Below are 19,906 nucleotides of genomic sequence, written 5' to 3'. Positions count from 1 at the left end.
TTGCATGCCGTTTGCCCAGTCCATGTGTCCAGTGTGTTTCCAGATGTTTTCTTTAATGTCTGTACAAGGCAGGTGGGTGCTGACCTACATCAGAGTCAAACTCCACACATTCTCAACAAATGTTTTGTAATCAGGGGTATTTTTACCTGCGTGTCCTCTGTGACTATTGGGTTTTAGGTGTGTGGCTTTGTATGCAGGGTGAGCCAGGTCAGCCTGGGGAAAATGATACTTCCATCCACAGGCTTCAGTCTGTTGGATGCTGTGTTACACATGCTAACGCCAGGGGGGAGCTTTGGACATGCTCACTGAAAACATTATAGAGCATCAATTGGTCTGACACCTGAGCTGTAATATGAGGCTTAAAGCAAAACTGTTCTCTCCTGCCAATTACTGTGTTGTCATTTTGTATACCCTGTCCTCTTTCTCAACCACAGGTATGAAACGTCCGTTCAGCCCATCAGCTCTGTCGCACACTGAGCTGGACAGGAGGGGGTTTGGCAGTGGGCTGGGAGTTCAAATGGATGGCGAACATTGCTGTGACACACACAATGAGTGTGCATTACCAGAGGAGCAATCACCAGGGGGCGCCGTGCCTACTGCCCTCTACAGACCCAAAAGGGAGCGGAAACGACGGAGCTACACATTGTGTGAGGTCTGCAACATCCAGCTCAACTCAGCAGCACAGGCCCAGATTCACTACAACGGCAAATCCCACCAGAAGAGACTCAAACAGATCAGCAATGGCAAAATGCCAAGCAACACAGGTAAGCCTGGAGTGATGCTACAATTTTTCTAGCTTATAGTGAAGAAATTCAATGAAAATGTAGAACATTGGTTCAAGTTTTCTGCCACTGGATTTTGTAACACTGTCTAGCACAATAGGGCAACGCAGATTAACAGAATCCCACATAATATTCACACCACACTGTTACCAGCCTGCGCATGCCAACCCACCTTACTTGTATTCAGTAAAAGTTAAAAAAATTGGATTGTATTTGCTGAAATGTGTTGAGCCAGAGCCTTAGGCTAAAGGCACACACACACACAAACACACACACACACACACACACACACACACACACACACACACACACACACACACACCAGAGCTGAGCGAAGTGAGTGAGTGAGAAGCTAATTGCTGGTTGTGTTCGATGGTTGTGTTACTGGGAGTGATGCAGCTGCAGACAAGTTGGACATTTTGTCATTTTTTCACAGCCTTGATTAGGACTCTGCTGTGGGGGAACAGGTCTCTCAGCTTAGTCTGACTCATTCACACTCCTGGTGTCTCTTTGCTCCTTCTTCAGCCTGGCCAAAAGGAGGCAAAGACAATAATCACAAAAATACATAAAAAAACTGCTTCCCAGTAGTGAGTATCCTAGCAGTAGATAAACAAATTATTAAAAAAACAGTTGCTTATTCTCATGTGAATGGATGTTTAGTAGTGAGAACTCATCTGAAGACTGAGGGCTGCTTAGTTGATGCTGGACAGGGAGATACATAGTGTTTGTGTCAGGGCACAGCAGTTGTCTGAGACGGGCAATGTCTGTCTGACGTGGCTTATATATGGCCTCCAGAAATGCACACAGTCAATGGCGCCTTGTAGATCATTTGTGCAGATGCTTGTGTTTGTACCTGTGTATAGGTGTGCGCCATGGTCTGTGTTTCAATTTAAGAATACTGTAAATGGCACCATTGAAACAAGCAACAACAGTTCCCTTTCATAAACATGGTCCAATATACAAATTACAAAACATTCAGACACAATATATGATTTGCAGTTGATAGAAATACAGTCATGTATATATTATTTGTCCTGTGATTTTGTATTGCAGGCTTTGTACTTGACATTTTTTTCAATTATTTTTGTCAGAAGTCTGCATGAGCATGAAATATTGATTTAATTCAGGGGCGCTGCACAGTATCTAAGGAATTTGGGAGTCAGCAGTTATAGCAGTCCATCAAATCACTATCTCAGTTGTGCTTCATCTGACAACAGACACATAAATATGACAAAGACACATGACAGCAGAAATTTAACGAGCTGAGAGGAGAGTGTTATCAAAAGTTTGTCAGAAATTTAAAAGTAGCATTTTGTTGTTTTAAAAGAAAAAGTGAAGAGGAAAAACAAAACATTTAAACATCTTTAGACAATTCTTTTTTTGTTGGTTTTGATATGGACTGTATAAACATAACCTGTATAAACATAGTGCCACGTACCACACCATTTAAAATTTAGGTTACAATGTGTGTCTTTATATAGGCCTTTACTGTACTGTATACAAATATACAAAACTCAAGAAAATCTGTATAATACTACACAACAATAGAAAATAATTGACAGAATTAAATATGATAACAAATTTCGACTGGCTTTTATCCTTTTTACCAGACATAACAATTTCCATACATTCATTCACACACTCCATCCACAGTCCTGGCACTGTTCTATTCAGCCCAAACACTGCTAGCTATTTGAGGTTGGCATGGTTTTAGATGAAGCAGACCATAAAGCAACATTACTCTATATAAACTGCAGGGGATGCAGACTTCATATTTAAAACTTATATATATAAAACTCGTGTTTACGTGTTGTGTTGTGTTCTGTATATGTCTTTGTGTGTGTGTGTGTGTGTGTGTGTGTGTATGTGTGTGTGTGTGTGTGTGTGTGTGAGGCGCAGGGCATGTTGAGCTGTTGTGGTGTGCAGATTCTTCCTGACATGCAGTCACAATCACACAGCCTTATCTCTGCTCACCTTCTGCTGACTCCCCCAGGCAGCCAGCCCTGCTGTGTCCTCAGCTCCACCACAGCTTCTCTGCTGTGCCATGTATATGTGTGTCTGTGTATGTATGTGCACCTCTTGCACGCCTGGTTCAGATATTTTTTATTTTTTTTAATTTTTAAATGCTGCAGGGTCTAACTTTTGCTGGGAAAGCATAAACGTGTCCTTTGGTGCATCTGTTTTCATGTCAGTCCACAAACTAGGGCATCCATGGATGTTTATAGATTTTTTTTCTTGATATTTTTTATTATTTCAATCAATCTGTCTGTGTGTGTGAATACCTATGCGTATGTGTGTGTGTTTCTCCAAGCGAATCATCTCCATGTCAGTGTACGTTTCTCTCCCTCTCCGCTTCACTGAGCTGACAGTGGGTCCAGGCTTTTTTTCCTCTCTCCCTGTGTCCCTTCCTCCTCTCTCCTCTCTTCTGGCATGGATGCTGGACATGTGGCACAGTCAGTTCTTCTAAAAGATGAATGTGTCAGTGATTAAGTGGTTTCATTCTGTTATCATGCAGAATATTATGTAAAAAGGAAAAAAAAAAAGCTTGGATGGAGAAGAGGCATCCAGATGTTCGAGTGACAATGTGAGTTCAGGTGCTAATTTATGTAGCTTATGTCCATGTTTCATGAAGAGAAGTATTACAAATTCACCGTGAATGCCAGCCTGCTTGTTTTTCATGCAAGCATTTCAAAATTGAGGGTATAATGACCTATTTAAAACACCATATGTAGTTCATTTAACAGAATGTTTAAGGTGTGGCCAGCAATCATTTAAAAAAATCCAAAATACGTTTCTCTAACAACTACGCTGAAACAAATTTCCTGAAAATAAATCCAAAGCTGCTTGAGAAAAATAAAACATTTCAACAAGACAAGAACATTTTTTTTTTTTTTTTACGTTGGCATGTTTTTTTTTTTATGAGGTTAATGTTGGCTATTTTTCATCCTGTCTAGAAAGAAACACATTGGCAACGTTTGCAATATTTCAGTGCCACAATAAAATCTAGGGTGGAAAGAGCATTTACAGATTTAGCTAAGTCATTGTTTATTTGACAAATGTGTTCACATCACTCACCATTAAAAGCATCTTTCTATCGTAAGGCGTTAAAGAAAATCCAACCAAATGTTCCCCTCAACCTTATAACGTAATTTATTATCTTTTAATGCAGTTTTATTTAACCAGTCTACAAGCAGGAACATCCAGGTGACATGAAAGACTCACAGTTTGGATTTGAGTTAATAACAGAATTTAAGAAAAAATAAATCCATATGTTATTTCTTACTTTGCTTATTTCATCATAATGGTTGTATGAGATGTAGCCCCTGCATGTTTAGGTGTCAGATGTGTGCATAAATCAGACCTGTCACCCATAGTAAGCACGTAAATAAAAATAATAATACAAATTATGAATTTATTTTGTTGAAGATGAATAGCTCTTAATTAACTTAATAAATATTAGAGTAATAATTAGAGAATAATTGGAGAAGAGTCTTCCAGGGCAAACTTAAAAAAAAAAGTAACGTCTTAAATCAATCCAAGTCCAAAGCAGATGTTGTCTTGTTAAGAGAGCTTCAGATGAAAAATCAAACACAGTAATGTGAAAATCTAAATGTAGTGTCAAGCCTTAATAATTCATTTCAAATTCTTCCTGGGCCCTGAAAAGACATGCATGTCGTTCAGGTCTTTGAATGCTGGCCAACATTTTTCTCTCCAAGGTTTTGTTAGAAGAATTTTAATATTTTTGCATAGCTAATGTAATTAATTTCTTTTGGTGAAGACACCTGTTTATAATATATTAATATTATGTCTCTGTTACTGTGTCTTAAAAAAAAAATATTTCTAAAGGCACCTTTTTAGCACTATAGACATAAATCTTTAGAAGTGGGTCACCATGTTGTTTGTATATTGCATATGTACAGGGACATGGGCAACATGACACAGTACTGCTGCATTTAAGTTTCATGACGATGATGAGCACACAAAGACAGTGAAGAAATATATGATAACCCAAAGAACACGAGCAATACACAGTTTAAGATATTATAAAATGGGCAAGTGTTTTATAAGGGGGAAAATGCATTTAGCTTCTAATTAAGAATCAAAGATAATGCTTGTCAGACCACCTATAATTATGTAATAGTTTTTTATGAAATTATAGATTTCTGTAATCAATACATGTTAATCATTATTGCGTACAATTTTCAATAGTATGGCTCCTTATATAAGCAGTATCCAACTTCTATGACTAAGACATGTGTGTGTTTCTGTACTGTAGTATGCAGAAGTGTGTAGATGCATGCGAGCATGAAACCCTTTCTATTTCCTTTCTCCTCCAGTGCGGCCATTCTCTTATGAGAGGCTGGGACCTTGGACTTGCTCTGACTCCTTAATGAGCAGCAAAGAGAGCAGTCTATAGCAGGAAACAAGCCTTTATAATTAGAATTATTATTAATCCTGGCCAAAGACAGAAAGCCAGACACAATTAATACATACCAAGCCCCAAACGGAAATGCCTCTTACACATGCACTCACGCACTTGCTCATATTCTCTTAGTAACCCAGATGGGACTGAACCATGCACTTCTATAAATCACCCTCCTTTTCAGATCAGATGATCAAAAGATGATGGAAGGTTGTGGAGTCAGTCTAAAGAAAAGGGATGGAAATAGTGGACAACCACCTGGCCTGATATGAGCCAACAGAGGCACCTGATGATCTATATGTTAGACACTCTGTTTGCCTCTGTGTGGTTGTTTTTTTACTTTCTCTTGTGGTAATGTTGTTTAGCTTTGTGAGGAGGCATAAATGTGTCATGTGAGACAGAAAGTTAGATGAGGAGGAGAGAGAGAGAAAATTTGCATTTGTTTTTATGATCCTCCATATTAAAATTTTCTTTGATTTGTTCACATTTATTGCAGTGTTTGTGTGTGTGTGTGTGTGTATGATTGTGTTATTTGTGTGTCCTCTTCACGGTTAGCGTCTTCATCATGGTTCTTGTCTGACTCTATCTATCTCGCCCTCTTTTAATAAAGCGTGAGGAATTGGATTAAAGGCAAGGATTTTCTGCATGGATGAGTTTGTGCATCTGCATTTTATTTCTATGCTCCTTTGCCATTTTCCTGTTTTCTTTCCCCTGTTCATGGCTTTGGACATACGTTACACTTACATTGATGTTGATGATGTTGCATTTATGTAGTGGTTCTGATATGTGTAATTGTTGAGTGTTGTCTGTCTCTTGTTGTCCTTTCTAATGTCGTCATCTGTTCATCAGTTGTTATAAAAGCCTCTTCACAGAAGTTGGTGGTTCATGGCTGTGTCTAATTCCTGAAAACACTTTCTTTCTCTTATTGTCTTTTTATAGTGCAGACGATTATTAACATTTACATAGACCGTTGTGTCTATAATGACGCATAAGCCAATGAGTCTATATGGGAGATTATGGAGATATTAACCTGCACAAATTTATATTTCTCTCAAATTAATAAGTTTTACTGTGACTAAAAACACTTTATTTTGCTGTACTGTCTCTGACTCTATTTTCTGAAATGTGTGAAATGGCTGTGCTGTCCCGCACTTTGGTCCGACCCCTCCACCTTTGATCCCCCCCACACACCCTCGTTCTCTCCCTATGCTCTGCTTTGCCCCAGGGTGTGCCCTTCTGTGTGACAGCAGTTCAAATTGGGAAAAGGTCGGCAGGCATACCAGGTCGATTCGCAGGGCCCATCGGAGCGAGAAACATGAGGAGCAGTGCTTATAAGGCCACAGGGAGTGGGGCGCATCTCTCAGAAATCATCCGCTGTCTGTGTTTACCCGAGCTTTGACAGGTCAGCTGGCTCTTTCGCTGGAGAAGGCCAAGCCCATCTCACTATCAGCCCTTATCTGGCCCGTCTGACACACAAACCCGTATTTCCACAGCTTCCATACACATATCTGCAAAATGAATTGAACTGTTAGCCAGTTTGCTAAATGTCAGAAAATATCAGTCACTTTCTCCCTTTGTCACTCACTGGTTCCTTTGTTTACTGTCACTGTGTGCTTATTTCATCTCAATGTCCATATAGAATTTAATTATTTAGGCTGGTGTAACCCTGATGCATCTCGTGTGTCCGTGCATGTCATGGAGAAAATGCTTCCCCAACAAAAAATGATCTTCACTAGACATACATTTAGGATAGAATCAACAAAGGTACAAAGTGATTTGATGAGCCTTTTCTTTCTTACTTTCTTTTGGCTTATTTGGCTTTCCCTAGTGACTCATTGCACAAAGGTCCACAAAGTGCTTTCTTTTTGTGCAGAGAAGACTCCCTTTAACCCCCCCATCTCTCTTCTACCTTACCTATCCTCTAAACTCCATCATTACAGGCCTTTAGGAGGGCAAAATTACAGCAGAGTGACTTATTACCGGCTGAATCCAAGAATGAAGATGGAGGTTAGAGATGGAAAAGGTAGGCAGGAATAAAAGGGAGATAGAGTGTGATAAAGCAGATGAGGGAGAGGAACAAGGAAAAGGGTGATTCTAAGAGAGGAAGGATCACATCAGCGAGACTGAGATAGAGGGAAGGTCCAAAGATCAGAAAGGAGATAGAGGTGCTGGCTTGAATAGAGAGAGTGGTTGGTTTGAGCGAGTGAGAAGCAGACTTACAGTACTGTAGACAAACACCATCATTTACAGAGTGAGGCAGAGCTGTCTGCTGATGGACACATGATATATGGCCCCTGAAAGTTTCCTCTGTTCGCAAAGTTCACGTGTACCTTCCATTATTCACGTCCTCTGCTTGCCAAGAAAAGCAATGCATTATGGGATGCCAGAAACAGCTCTGAGGAGGGTCATTGAGTTTTTTTTTTCTTTTCTGGCAGCACTGGGGATGTTAGAGCATAATTTTGGGGGGAATTTAAACTAATCTCATGAGAGCCCTTGTATCACATTGAATGAGTGGAATCAGCAGAAAAGTAGTCTGACAGTGTTTGAGCATTTGCTAGGCGCGCTTGGGCGGACCTCCAGAGACACTCGCTGTGTCACACAAAACTCAAGTAGACAAGCTTTAGTAAACAGATGTAAACTAGGTGGAAAGGGAAGAGAGTGAGAGTGAGAGGAGGGCATGTATGATGCACTAATAAATCAAAATAGACATCTCACTAGCATAGATGACAGTAGCTTTTCACAAAGCAAGGAAAACACCATTTGTTTATGAGAAAAACAATTTTCATGTGGTCATGTGACAAACCCAAGCTAACACGTGATAAAACTCACTACATGTTAATGGAACAAGCACTGTGTTATATAGGATATACAGAGATCCAGTGGGAAAATCAAATGCATTAACTGTAAATGGAACCTACATTTATACTGTATTTTTTTGTTTGTGTGTGTCAGTGGAGGAGGAAACTCATGAGGTAAAGATATGCATTAGATCAGCGATTAAAAGCAAAATGAAGGAGAAAAATTAGTCAAGTCATGCCCCAATATAATTTTATATATAATAACGACTAATTTGGTTAAATCCACACTTAACATAAGGAAAATCCCCCACCAAACCAAAAAGACGAGTCAATTGATAGTTTATATCACTGTACTGGATATGATGTTTCTCAGGAAAGGAATGACCCTCACCCAGTTTGTTCCCCAACATTCATTTCCACCCAAATTTACCTTCTGTACTGGAGGTATGGCAGTTGTCAGAGGTTATATGCAAATCCAGCCAGTCTCATACCTGAAAGAGACAGCTACAGCTCCTGCTGACTTTTGCAGGCACACACACTCACAAACACACACACACAATGCCATTTAGAGAGCGAGTGAAGCAACTCATGGATGATTTTCATTGTTATTCATGTATTAATTTATTCACTCATGGCAGACGTGAAACAGGGCTGTAATATGCAAATGTGGGTTTGTTTCTCGATGGGTATTTTCCAGTCCACTGCCTCTATCTGCCACTAATAATTAAGACAAGAGAGGTGGAAGAGAAAATAGAAAGCAGGGACAGCGAGAGAGAGAGACAAAGAGACAAGGAAGGCCGGAGTTGTCGAGATGCCTCCAGTCATACACCACCTCTCAAACAAATCCACCAATCCCTTTTTCTGTACATGCACACACTCAGGCACACGCACAGAGACAGTGACCAGGTGTGATCTAGCTGTGAAGGACCTTGTCCTTGACATAAAGGTGAGGATGTAGCATTGTCCTCTCTCCATTGTTGACAAAATGCCTGAGCAGCTGCAGGTTGTTGCTTCTCTGGCTTTAGATGAGCAGTGGGAGCTGATTCTGAACTGGCCATAGTTAATGTAACAACACATTACAACACAAAACAAACACTTTTTTAACCAGCTATCTACAGGGCACTTGGAACTCAAGACATCAGTGCCTAGTTATATTTACCATCAAAAAGACTTTAGGATCTACAGCTATGTGCTTTTTGACCCCTGCAAACATCAGCCTTTCTCAGCTTATACGAGAAAAATGTATCTCAGTTACATTAAAACAAGCTGATACATTTATTGGCTCCTTTATTGAAGTAATGCAGTCTTGATAAGAAAATAAGCAGTTGAACAAACTGCCTGTGTTACTGCATTAGACATAAATAGACAAGGATTGTAAGACACCCTGTAGGCAATTGGCTGTGAGGCATGTTCATTGTGGTGTGCCACTGAGGTTAGTTCCTGCGGGAGGGTCATAGTCGTGGAACATTGCCATGCCGGTGGAATAATGTCAAGGACAAGATTCTAACGAGCAGTGAAAGATTCACCCTTTTTTCTGTTCCCCACTGCTTTTAGAGATATTAACCATCTCCTGTCTGTGTGATTGAGTGGTGAAGAGGAAGAAAGAGAGAGCCCCAGACAGAGTTCATATAAAGATGGACAAATGTCAAAGCCAATCACACCGCAACATGATTTAGATGTTGAGTTATTTAAAGAGAAGGGAAGAAAATGGGATTTTAAAAGGAGAGGCAGATGAAAAGAAATTTGAGATAAACAAAAGCCATCACAGTCAGCTAAGATCAATAAAAATATGATAAATAACCATCATGTTAAACAAACAATGTAAAAACATATTTTAGTTTTTTTTTCTATATCCTACTTTCAAAATAAAACAGAAATATCCTTTTGGAATAGTGTGATAGTATGTACAAATAGTAAACTAATTGCTATTTATGTGTGTGTAGCAACATTACAAAGTCATTTGATGTTGAAGGTTAGTTAGGAACATTGTCAGCTGCACTCTACAATAACTTTTAGGTGCTTCTGTAGTCAAATACATTTAATAAAATGCAGTATAATATTCCACGTAGAAATTTAATGGATTAGAGGTATACTGTGGCAGGAAATGGAAATAATAAAACAAAGTCAAGTGAGATTTTATTTAAATTACATTATCACATAATGTGTCTTAACACACTTGGAAACAATACAAGTACCTTTAAATTGTATCAGTAAAAGTGTTCTTAAATGTTACATTCCATTGCTGCTACCAAAATGAACGTCACAGCATCTGTCACGCATGCTGACGTCTCGTTCCCCTCAGTTTTGCAGACACAAATGTATGGCTATCTGGAGATGAAGCCCACAGGCATGCACCCAGGCCCAAGTCCAAGCTGTGTCAAATCAGCAGAGTTTTCTCCAGAGGCCAAATCTGTAGCGTATAATTAGCTTTTAATCAGCACCCTCATTCAGCCGAGCAGTAAAGATTAGCCCAGCCTGGGCTCTGCTTAAAATAAGCATTCATAAATGCATGTGAAAGACTCTGACCCATCGCATCCAATCATAGACACACAATACCAAGCTCATTCCCCGCTGTCCTCTCTTTTCTCGTTTTTTTTTTTTTTTGCCTGTAAAGCTTCTTTTTATTTCCCTCTTCCTCCCTCTCAATTTCTTAAAGTGCGACTTCACCAATTTTCAACTTGCTTTCTATGGCTTTAGTTTAGGGTGTAAATGTACGTTAATGCTTTTAAACTTTCCTTTTACTTCCCTTTATTAATATATTTGGTAATGCTTTAGATTACATATTAGTAACGGTGTGCCTCCACAGTACCTAGATATATATTTTTTGTTACTTGATAACAAAAACAAGCATTGGGGTATAACACGATAACAAGATGACAATAATAAAAAATACCTTCAATGTAAGTATTTTGTAGTTGTGGGATACTCATTAAATATTACATGATAAGTGTGAAGATTTATGATGTAACTGCTGTGTAACTACATATAAGACGAGGGTCAGAGGCCCCACTTTAAATTGCAGCCCTCATTTGTTGTACCTACTATCTAAGTTCAGAGGTTCAGGTTTATAAATTTTTGACAAAAGAAATGACAATTATTGGCTTTTATTTAATGGCTTTTATTTTATTGTCTCAAAGCATGGAAAACCAATGTATATCAGTTGAACTTTAGTATTCTAAACAACTTATTGTTAAATAATTAAATATAACGTGATAGGTTCAAAGTGGAGCCTCTTACCCTCTTTTTATATATAGTTACACAGTAGTTACACCTGAAGTAGTCACCTATCATGTAATTATCTAATAGGTACCCCTTCACTACAAAATACCTACACTGTATGTATTTTTGTTATTCTCATCTTGTTACCCTGTTATCCCCCTATTAAGCCCTGTGTGTTTGTTGTTGTCAAGTAACAACAAATATGTATCCATAGGTACTGTGGAGGTACACCGTTGTTACTAATAAGTAAACAGTAAGTTCCCTGTACTCACCCTGTAAGTTGTGGGCTGTAACTCAAAGTGAAACCAAATATTCCTCTGCTTCTAGTTGAAAAACCCCTCCCGATGACATAACCCAGAGGAGTTTTTTATTCTTAGGAATTCAGTTGACATCATCTGGGGGAGCTCTGGAAAAGCCGGTTGACCATGTTTATAAACTCCATAGTATGAGCAACAAGATGACCATATATTTTGTCTACCCATCCTATTTTTTTAATGGAAATGTGAAGAAACCTTTGCTACTGAAATCCAGTTCATAGTTGTCCGAGGCAAAAGGGGAAATGTAAATCTGAGAATATACATGTACATAACACAACAAGCTTGACCATCATGACACTTTCCAAACTCAAGGGTCTATTTGGAAAATCCAATATCGAAATTTAAAGTAAGTGTCTTTATTAAAAAGGCTGCTGGGGTTCAAGAGCGTAACATTTCACATGAGCTTGTCTCGTCTAATCCTTGCGTCTCACTGGGGTGAGCCACAGCGTTTATGCCAGTAATGAAGTGCAGTGAGATGAAAGCCTTTTTAATGGGATTTAGTTAAACTGGGACACAAACCAGAAAGTCAGGGAGAGGGGAGGTAAACACTTCCTCATCATCCCAGCCTTACTCTCATGCGCGAATGCCATGAATGATGTGATTTTTTAATGAATATGTGTGTTACCTCTTCTTTCTATTGGCTATGAGAAATGTCAGTCACAGGCGTCCTGTAAACCACTATTTGCTCCAATGTTTTTTCTTTTCTTCCTATTTATTTTTTCAGTTGATGACTTTGGCCCCTTCCTTTCTTTCTGCTTGCATGTCTCATCCTCTGTTGGGGACAATCAGCATAAAGTGACTATTGTATATTTTGCAGGTTGATTCAACACATTTAGTGAGTGTATGTGTTTATGGGTGACAGGTTGGGTGACTGACTGGTTCAAGTTCAGTCTCTAGCAAACAAATATGTTTTTAAATCTGCTAAAACGATAGGATGATATAGTGCAAGACCGTGTGTGTGTGTGTGTGTGTGTGTGTGTGTGTGTTAGAGGTTATTTTCCATACTATGTTGTATCTATTTTACCACGAGGCAATATGTTGAATGCAGTAGACAGTCGGTGTGCAGAAAAAAGATTGTTTGCTGGAAATTGAGACACAAAGCTAGCAGCCCCAGGCAAACTCTGTCTTCTGTGATCTCTGTATCCCCCCCTCCACACACACACACACACACACACACACACATACAGACACACACACAGCAGAGCACAGAACAGAACCTAGCATCAAGATGCTCAAAGTAGTATAAAAGGTACTTGACCACAAACCTCTTTTTTCCTCAATTATTGATGTTCTTGGGTGAAATTGTGGAAATAAAAATTATATTTGCATGGTTGATTATAGCAATAATGACTAATTAGATGCACCAAGAAGGACTCAGTTCTGTGGTCTAGGTCAGTTGCAGTTGACATATAGGAAAAAACAACCAACCATGTGCGATATCTAGGGTTCAAATGATTGACCTTTTGTTTTATGGCAGTAACTGTTCATAAAGAGGATTATGAGAAACATTTTTAAAAGGCTGAAAACTGGGTTGCTGGTGCCAATTGTGGTACAATTACTGTATAATGCATTGAATTTAAATTTCAGTGTAGTAAAACCACGGAGGTGAATTTATGTACCCGTGGTCTCACACAGTTCACTAGCACTTTGCGGTCACAGACCTTGCTGCACACATCTTTTCATGCACCCTTTCACCTAAATATAGCTATGGCTTTTATTTCTGCATATTTTCTGCTCAATTTGCAGAATAAATGAGCAGGGGCAATTATTTACTGCCAATGTCTATTTAGTGTTTTAGTAAAGCAGCACTCAAAAATGCCTGGCATTGCCTAGATGCAGATCTCTCATTTTCATGTTGCTCACTGTCGTGTTTAATAAAGTGCTGTATTTATGCCTATGTCAGATTAAACACAGTGTTAGTGTGTATCTGTAGTTACGTATGGGGTTATGTATGTCTGGGCGCTTTATAAGATGTTCCACCAGGCCTCTGACACCGCATACAAAACAGAATAGAATTTGCATACCAGTAAACGAATGGCTGTGAACGGCTGTCACAGTGCGGCGTTCAGCCTGCAAGAGCCAGTGTGTGTGACCAGTGTGGAGTCCAGCTTTCTCCAGCCAGCCACTGATCCTGCTGCTGCTGTGATGAGTTTGGCTCATGACCTCCTCTGGGCCATGCTGCCATATTGGCCCCCCACTTATTGTTCTGTCAACAGCATCTGTTGGGCCTGATAACAGGATTAGACCAACCCCCTATAGGCCTGCTGGAGTTAGCCTGGATTAGCCAGCAAGACCTTTTTCGTACATGTGAGAGTGTGTGTGTGTGTGTGTGTGTGTGTGTGTGTGTGTGTGTGTGTGTGTGTGTGTGATTGTGCACACACGTGTGTGTGGATGTAATGTTAACTCAGAGTCAATCCTTTCTATCCTGTCAGGGAACCTTCATCATAGCAAAAGGTGATGATTGCATCACCAAAGCAAAAGCTTTCAGATAAAGTAGAATTTCATGCTATAGTCTTCCAAGATTCCTTATAGGACGCATACCATATACTGTGTTTGCAGGAGTATGAACATTTGTGTTAGGAATAAGCTCTGAAGTGCAAATCATCATTGATTATCTTGACCAGTGTGTTGAAGGTCATGTCATCATCTAGTCATGTGTTGGTCATGAATATTACATGTTTGCCTCTACCTTTATTACACAGCAGCCTAGTTTTCCAGGTAATAAATAGCTGCCTCTATCTGAGAAGCCAACATGCAGATGAACCTTTGAGTATCCCATAAAAAAGAAAATCAGTATGGTAATAATCTCTTTCAAACTATGTCATTTGTTGTGGCACCTTCCAGAGTAATATATTAGAAAATCGGTATAAAAGACAGGGCAACAATAGCGCTTGATGTCTGGGAAACACACACACACATACACACACACCTACACACACACACACACAAATAAGGGTCTTGGCACTTGATAGGATGTGAAAGGCAGACAGGAGGGGCACACTCCCAGTTGGAGTCCCACAGGAGCATGGTAACAATGTCCCTAGTCTCCTCCACTTCCTCCTGGGATACAGAAATCCCATTCCCCCCTCCCTGTTTTATACCCCACTAGGAATATACCTGCCAAAGTGGTTGTGCTCCTGTGACATTCCTGTCAGACTCTCCACCGCCTGATCTGTTTGGCTCCACCTGCCCCAGGAATTTAGCAGTATTTTGGATTAAAAGTAGAAGAGAGGTTCTCCGCTGCATGTGAGACCATGTGTGGGTTTTTCCCATGTCTGTGTGTTTCTGTATCAAACAAACAGGTGAGACCTTTGGTAAAGACAGGAACAGAGTAGTGACTGTGAAAGAGAAGGTGAGAGTAAATAAATTAGTTGTCAATCACATACTACTACACATCCTCTCTTGTCTGCACTGCCTTTCTAATCCTGCTCTCCTTGCAGAGCCCTAATCAGAGAAAGGACTTCCATGTGCTTTAAAGATTAAGCTATTGTGTAGTTCAATGTCATGACACATCATCAGACAACCATTTTCTGTCTTCCATTCCCACCATCTTCCACTGCCTAAAATTACACGTGAGTTTCCATGGAAAATATTTGGAGCATTTTACAGAAAAATGCCTTTCCCATTTCCTCTTTAATCCTAAATTGTTAAGAGCTGCATTTAAAATGGCTGGTTGATGCCACGCTGCAGTGTGGTGATTACTGATGTTTACACTATGTCACCATGAGTCGCTGTGCCAAGCTGTGCCGCAATTAATCAGACATGTTTCAGGAGAGGCCATGGGCGCCCTCATCCCACCCTTCTAAAGGTCATGACGCACCAAGACCACAGTCAGTTGTCTGCCAATGTCGGGCCATTGGTGAGCTTCCATCGTTCTTGTTTTGTGCAGTTGGTACTAGTCTGGGTTCTGTCGGCAGATTTTCAGGCGGTTCAGAGACCACTCTGATTGGCAGTTCATTGCATCAGTGCATGAGAAAAGACCAGAGTATTAATAATGCTAGTGCCTTTTGTAAAAAAAATTTAAATATATTCTTAATTAAAAATAGCTACAGTACAAGCAGTCTGTGATGAGCAAGATTGGTGGGAAAAGGATGTTTACAGTATGTACCACTTTGGAGCAGATGAAGCTAAAATTGGATGACACAGCAGTTGGTCGCCATTAGTTCTTTGATATCAGCTTGGTGTGTCTTAGGCCTAAATCATTTTAAGTTTTATAAAAGAGGGACACTGTGTACACTCAGAGCTTAAAAACAGTTTTTTGATAGCCTTCCAAAATAATGTACATTAGGCTGTGGATCTTTGCTTTGATTCTGTCTGTCGGTATTTGTTCTTTGGGAATTTCTCATAGACCATCTATGGCAGGATAGGAAGAATGAATAGATGTTATGGAGCTAATTCAGTGCACTTGTATGTGAGTATGTGAGCAAAATCACATTTGTAAATCTTTCATGTATAAATCTTGTTTTCCTCACGTGTATCAGCCAATCACATCGCTGTTCCTCCAGCTAATCACAGAGCTGTGACTTTTGAACTCTGACCGCTTAATGTAAAGAAGATGGAGCTGGGATGGAGCTAGTTGGCATGCAGCTGAGTTTCTGTGTTAAAGAAATAAACTCAGTAACAGTCATGAATCAGTGATAAGTGGCTCAGCCGGTGCAACATAGTTCTCCGTTTTCTATTTAGTAGTACAAGTACAAATCTGATTTACACTGCATTTACATTTGTAAACCATAAAATACACAAGTAAGTATTGCATCATGCGTTAAATTTCTACATCCCCCACCCCTGCAAAAAAAAAAGATCTTTGTGTGTGAGATTTGTATCCACAGGATGAGAACTGCCAATGCACAACTCAAGATCCACAAATTTAGATCAATATTTGTACTTGCAAAACAAGATTTGTACTTGAAAGATTGTCTTTGTGCACAAACATTTACAAATGTGATTTTGCACAAATACTCAAATAGAACCTTTATTCACAATGTATCTAAAATGTAAATTATAAGATACAGATACAAATTTAACATTTAAGGTGAATTAGGGTGTAGGAAACTGTAAGGTGAAAACCTCTGTTCAGTTGTTTGCATTTTATGTTGTTAAATGTGTGTTTTCCATCCAAGTTGTGTGTATTTGTATAAAGCCCTATCTAGGAGCAGCCATTACAAATTTGTTAAGTATTGTTATGTAGCAAAGGACAATGTTGTACTGTAACTAAATTTTAACTTTAAATAAAACTTGAGTAAAATACATTTTTGGATGGATGCATTAAGGGAGATGGTGGGCAGTTAAGCAGATGAGGAGTTCATCCCCAGCCTGAGGAGCTTAGCTCAGGGTAAGAAAATCTCTGAGGCATCAGAATGAGTGAATACTAATCAATATATGCACTCCAACATCATTCTGTCACTACTCTCTCCTGACATCAATTAATCAATAATCAATAAAAGTGACTTACTGAGCTAGAGAGAGTGAGAAAGTAAAGGCATTATACTGTAGACTAAAGTGAGCCTGAGTATTCTTTCCTTCTTTTCCTTAAAAAATGTCTCTCAATGTCTTTCTCTGTAGTATTGTAGCGCAGGCATGGTGCTTCAGAAGCTGTTTTGCAACTTTAAACACAAAGATGCCATTTCCTTTGCTTCTCTCGCTCCTCTCCCTCTCCCTTGACAGAACCCGTCTATCTGTCTATTGTCTCACCATCACATTGACTCCCTGTCACTGCCTCAATCTATTATTCGAAGTCTTCTGTCAGTCTCTTCTGCACTCTCTTCCTCTCCACACTGTTAGCCTGTTTCTGTCAAACAGTTTTTTATTCCGTTTCTTCTCGTCTGCCCCCGCTCTTTATCCCGACACTTGCTCTGTCTTCTTTTTAACAGGCATTTTATCATATATAACCACATCTGTCTCTGTGTGCACACACACCCCAGGCATGTGTCTGTCCTTCTTGATGATGAGTTCACACATGCAAGTACACACACACACACTCACACACATGCACAGGTCCACGTCAGCATGTGAGCGTGCACACACAAAACACACACACACACACACATGCACACACAAAACAGTTACACAAATGTACAGATGGAGTGCAGGTGTAAGATGTGACATAGTCCAGATAACAGGCCATCATTTCCTCCAGTCCTCATCACAATATAAAATAGCCAAAGCTAGATTCCAGTGATTCCCTGCCAGTTGGCCTGTCTGATCATACAGTTGTTTTTTGGTTTGTCTTTTTTTGGGGGGGGGGAGATTGAGAATAATATAATATGTTTTTTTCTGGCAATATTTTAAAGAGTAATAATTCATAACTCCTGCCGCAAAAAAGCAGGCAAGTATGACTCATACTTGTACCATAGTGACACAGCTACACCTGCACACATACTGCATTTAGACAATGGTGCTACGCTATGTGGCCTGTTTTCTGCTGTATTTCTGTTTGTTTACTTTTGTGTGAGTTTGTTTTTGTGCGGCAGAGGGGGTTGGTGGTTGCAGATTTTGCTTGGTACAGTAGACCCTCCTGGTCAGAACAAAACTGTCTCAGCTCATCAGTATTAGACTCGCATGACACCCTGATCTACCCTGACAGACAGCCACAGGAAATGATGGGCATGAATCCACCCACGGCACCCATGTGACCCAGCATGCGTGAGGGCGTGTGGGGGGTGTGTGTTGGATGGGATGGGAAAACAGGAAGGCAAACCTCACACACATGAACACAAATAGACACACTGGCAGACATGCAAACAGTGACATTGGGTGCAGGCCACAACTGCTGTGATATTTCATCCGGTTGAATAGCAGCAAAATTAATCTCAGCATGTCTGTCTCTAGGATCATGCCACTGTCCTTCGCTCTACATGCCTCAGTTGCTTTAGCCAAACATTAGAGACAAATACACAAACACAAAATGAATTATGCAATAGTGACTAAAAAAACAGAAGGTTGTCTATAATGTTTATGTATAACTGTATAAGATACAAAGCATCTCACTGATCTAGAAGCAAATTAACACATACAGTAAGGAAATATCAACAATATATAAAACGTTTAAGAGAAGAATTGTGTGAATTGTGTGAAGAATCTGTGAATTAATTCATGAATTTAATCTATTGGAGTGTAATGCCGTTTTACACCCCCTCCTCGTGGGATTATAAGATACCTTTATATCAAATATCAAAAACACAATACTTCCTCCAAGGAAACAACTTCCAGCAGGCTGAATACATCATTCAAAGCCACTGAGGAAGAAAGAAGGTATACAAAAATGTTTAAACAAAGTAAAGCATTATAATTCTTAAAGATATATTTAAAAATCATATTCACATCATCATCACTGCTCTCCATCCTCATACAGATGTTTTCTTACCGAGTTCTCAAGCATTCCTTAAATAAGACACTAAATGTCTCTTCAAAGAAGAAAACCTTCTTCCCCTTTAAGTGAAATGGAAACATTACGTGATTTATTAGGGGCGCTTTTCCTGTCACCATCTCATGCAAGGTCTCTTTAAGCAGAGTAATTCCTCCAAGCAGGCCTTCACAGACAGGGCAGGGTGAGGTTATGAGCTGAGTGGGTCTGTAACCTAGCCTTGGTGTGGAGGCAGAGAACAGGGAGGTACAGCGTGCAAGCACAGGATTTTTCCAGGGACTAAACCCTATAGCCTTATATATTTACAGGATTTTCAGATTTTCCAGAACAACCATCAGGTGTGTCAGACACAGTCATATTTCCAGAGCAGCGCAAAACCACTGCGTTTCCACTGGGCCATCTTTTGCTTTCTCAATGCATACTTCTCAATGGGTTTCTTTCCCCTCTCACCTTCAATATCCTCTTTTAGCCCTGTAGATTTAACCACATCTCAAATCATAGCTGTTTAGCCTTTCTCTGTTTTCTTTGCATCTTTGGTATGATGGTCTGCCTCCATACTGTCACACTGTGTAAATCTGACAGAGACAGGAGGCTCTTTTTCCATTCTTTCTGTGGTTTTGTTGCATGGTACACAGTAACCAGACTTTCTGTTCCTGTAACCAGTTTATTTGCACTAATGTTCTTCTAAAACACAAAGCCTGCACAAAGCTTAAACATTCTGCAAATGGAAACCATGGCTTTTTAATGCTAATCCCATCAATAAGCAAATGAAAAACTTAATGTATACATAGACAAGGTTTTCAGCAGTTATAGTTCAGGTAGGGCAGCCTCTGTCATTTTTTTCAACTCACATAAATTTTATTTTGCCTGTGAGGATGGTCACTAGCTACATTCTTTATGTGAAGGCTTCGCTTTCAAGTCTGAATAGCCTTATCTTTAGTGTACAAAGCACCATTTTGCAACTGCTATGACTCCCTTTCTCTTTATCTGTGTCAACAAGCACA

The 19,906-nt window shown here is 39.7% G+C and overlaps 1 protein-coding gene across 4 annotated transcripts in view; it reads left to right on the top strand.

Annotated features, from left to right (window-relative positions):
- znf385c (zinc finger protein 385C) overlaps positions 1-19,906 on the top strand; it is a 121,223-nt gene that overhangs the window by 40,431 nt on the left and 60,886 nt on the right. For all 4 annotated transcript variants that reach the window (XM_067476554.1, XM_067476553.1, XM_067476552.1 and 1 more), the window contains exon 2: positions 435-764. In XM_067476554.1, coding sequence (XP_067332655.1) covers positions 437-764 — 328 coding nt within the window. In that variant the 5' untranslated portion in view covers positions 435-436. The remainder of the gene's footprint in view (positions 1-434; positions 765-19,906) is intronic.

The sequence above is a fragment of the Channa argus genome, chromosome 15, assembly GCF_033026475.1.
Source record: "Channa argus isolate prfri chromosome 15, Channa argus male v1.0, whole genome shotgun sequence".
NCBI lineage: Eukaryota > Metazoa > Chordata > Actinopteri > Anabantiformes > Channidae > Channa > Channa argus.
This window is presented reverse-complemented; position numbering and strand designations above follow the sequence as displayed.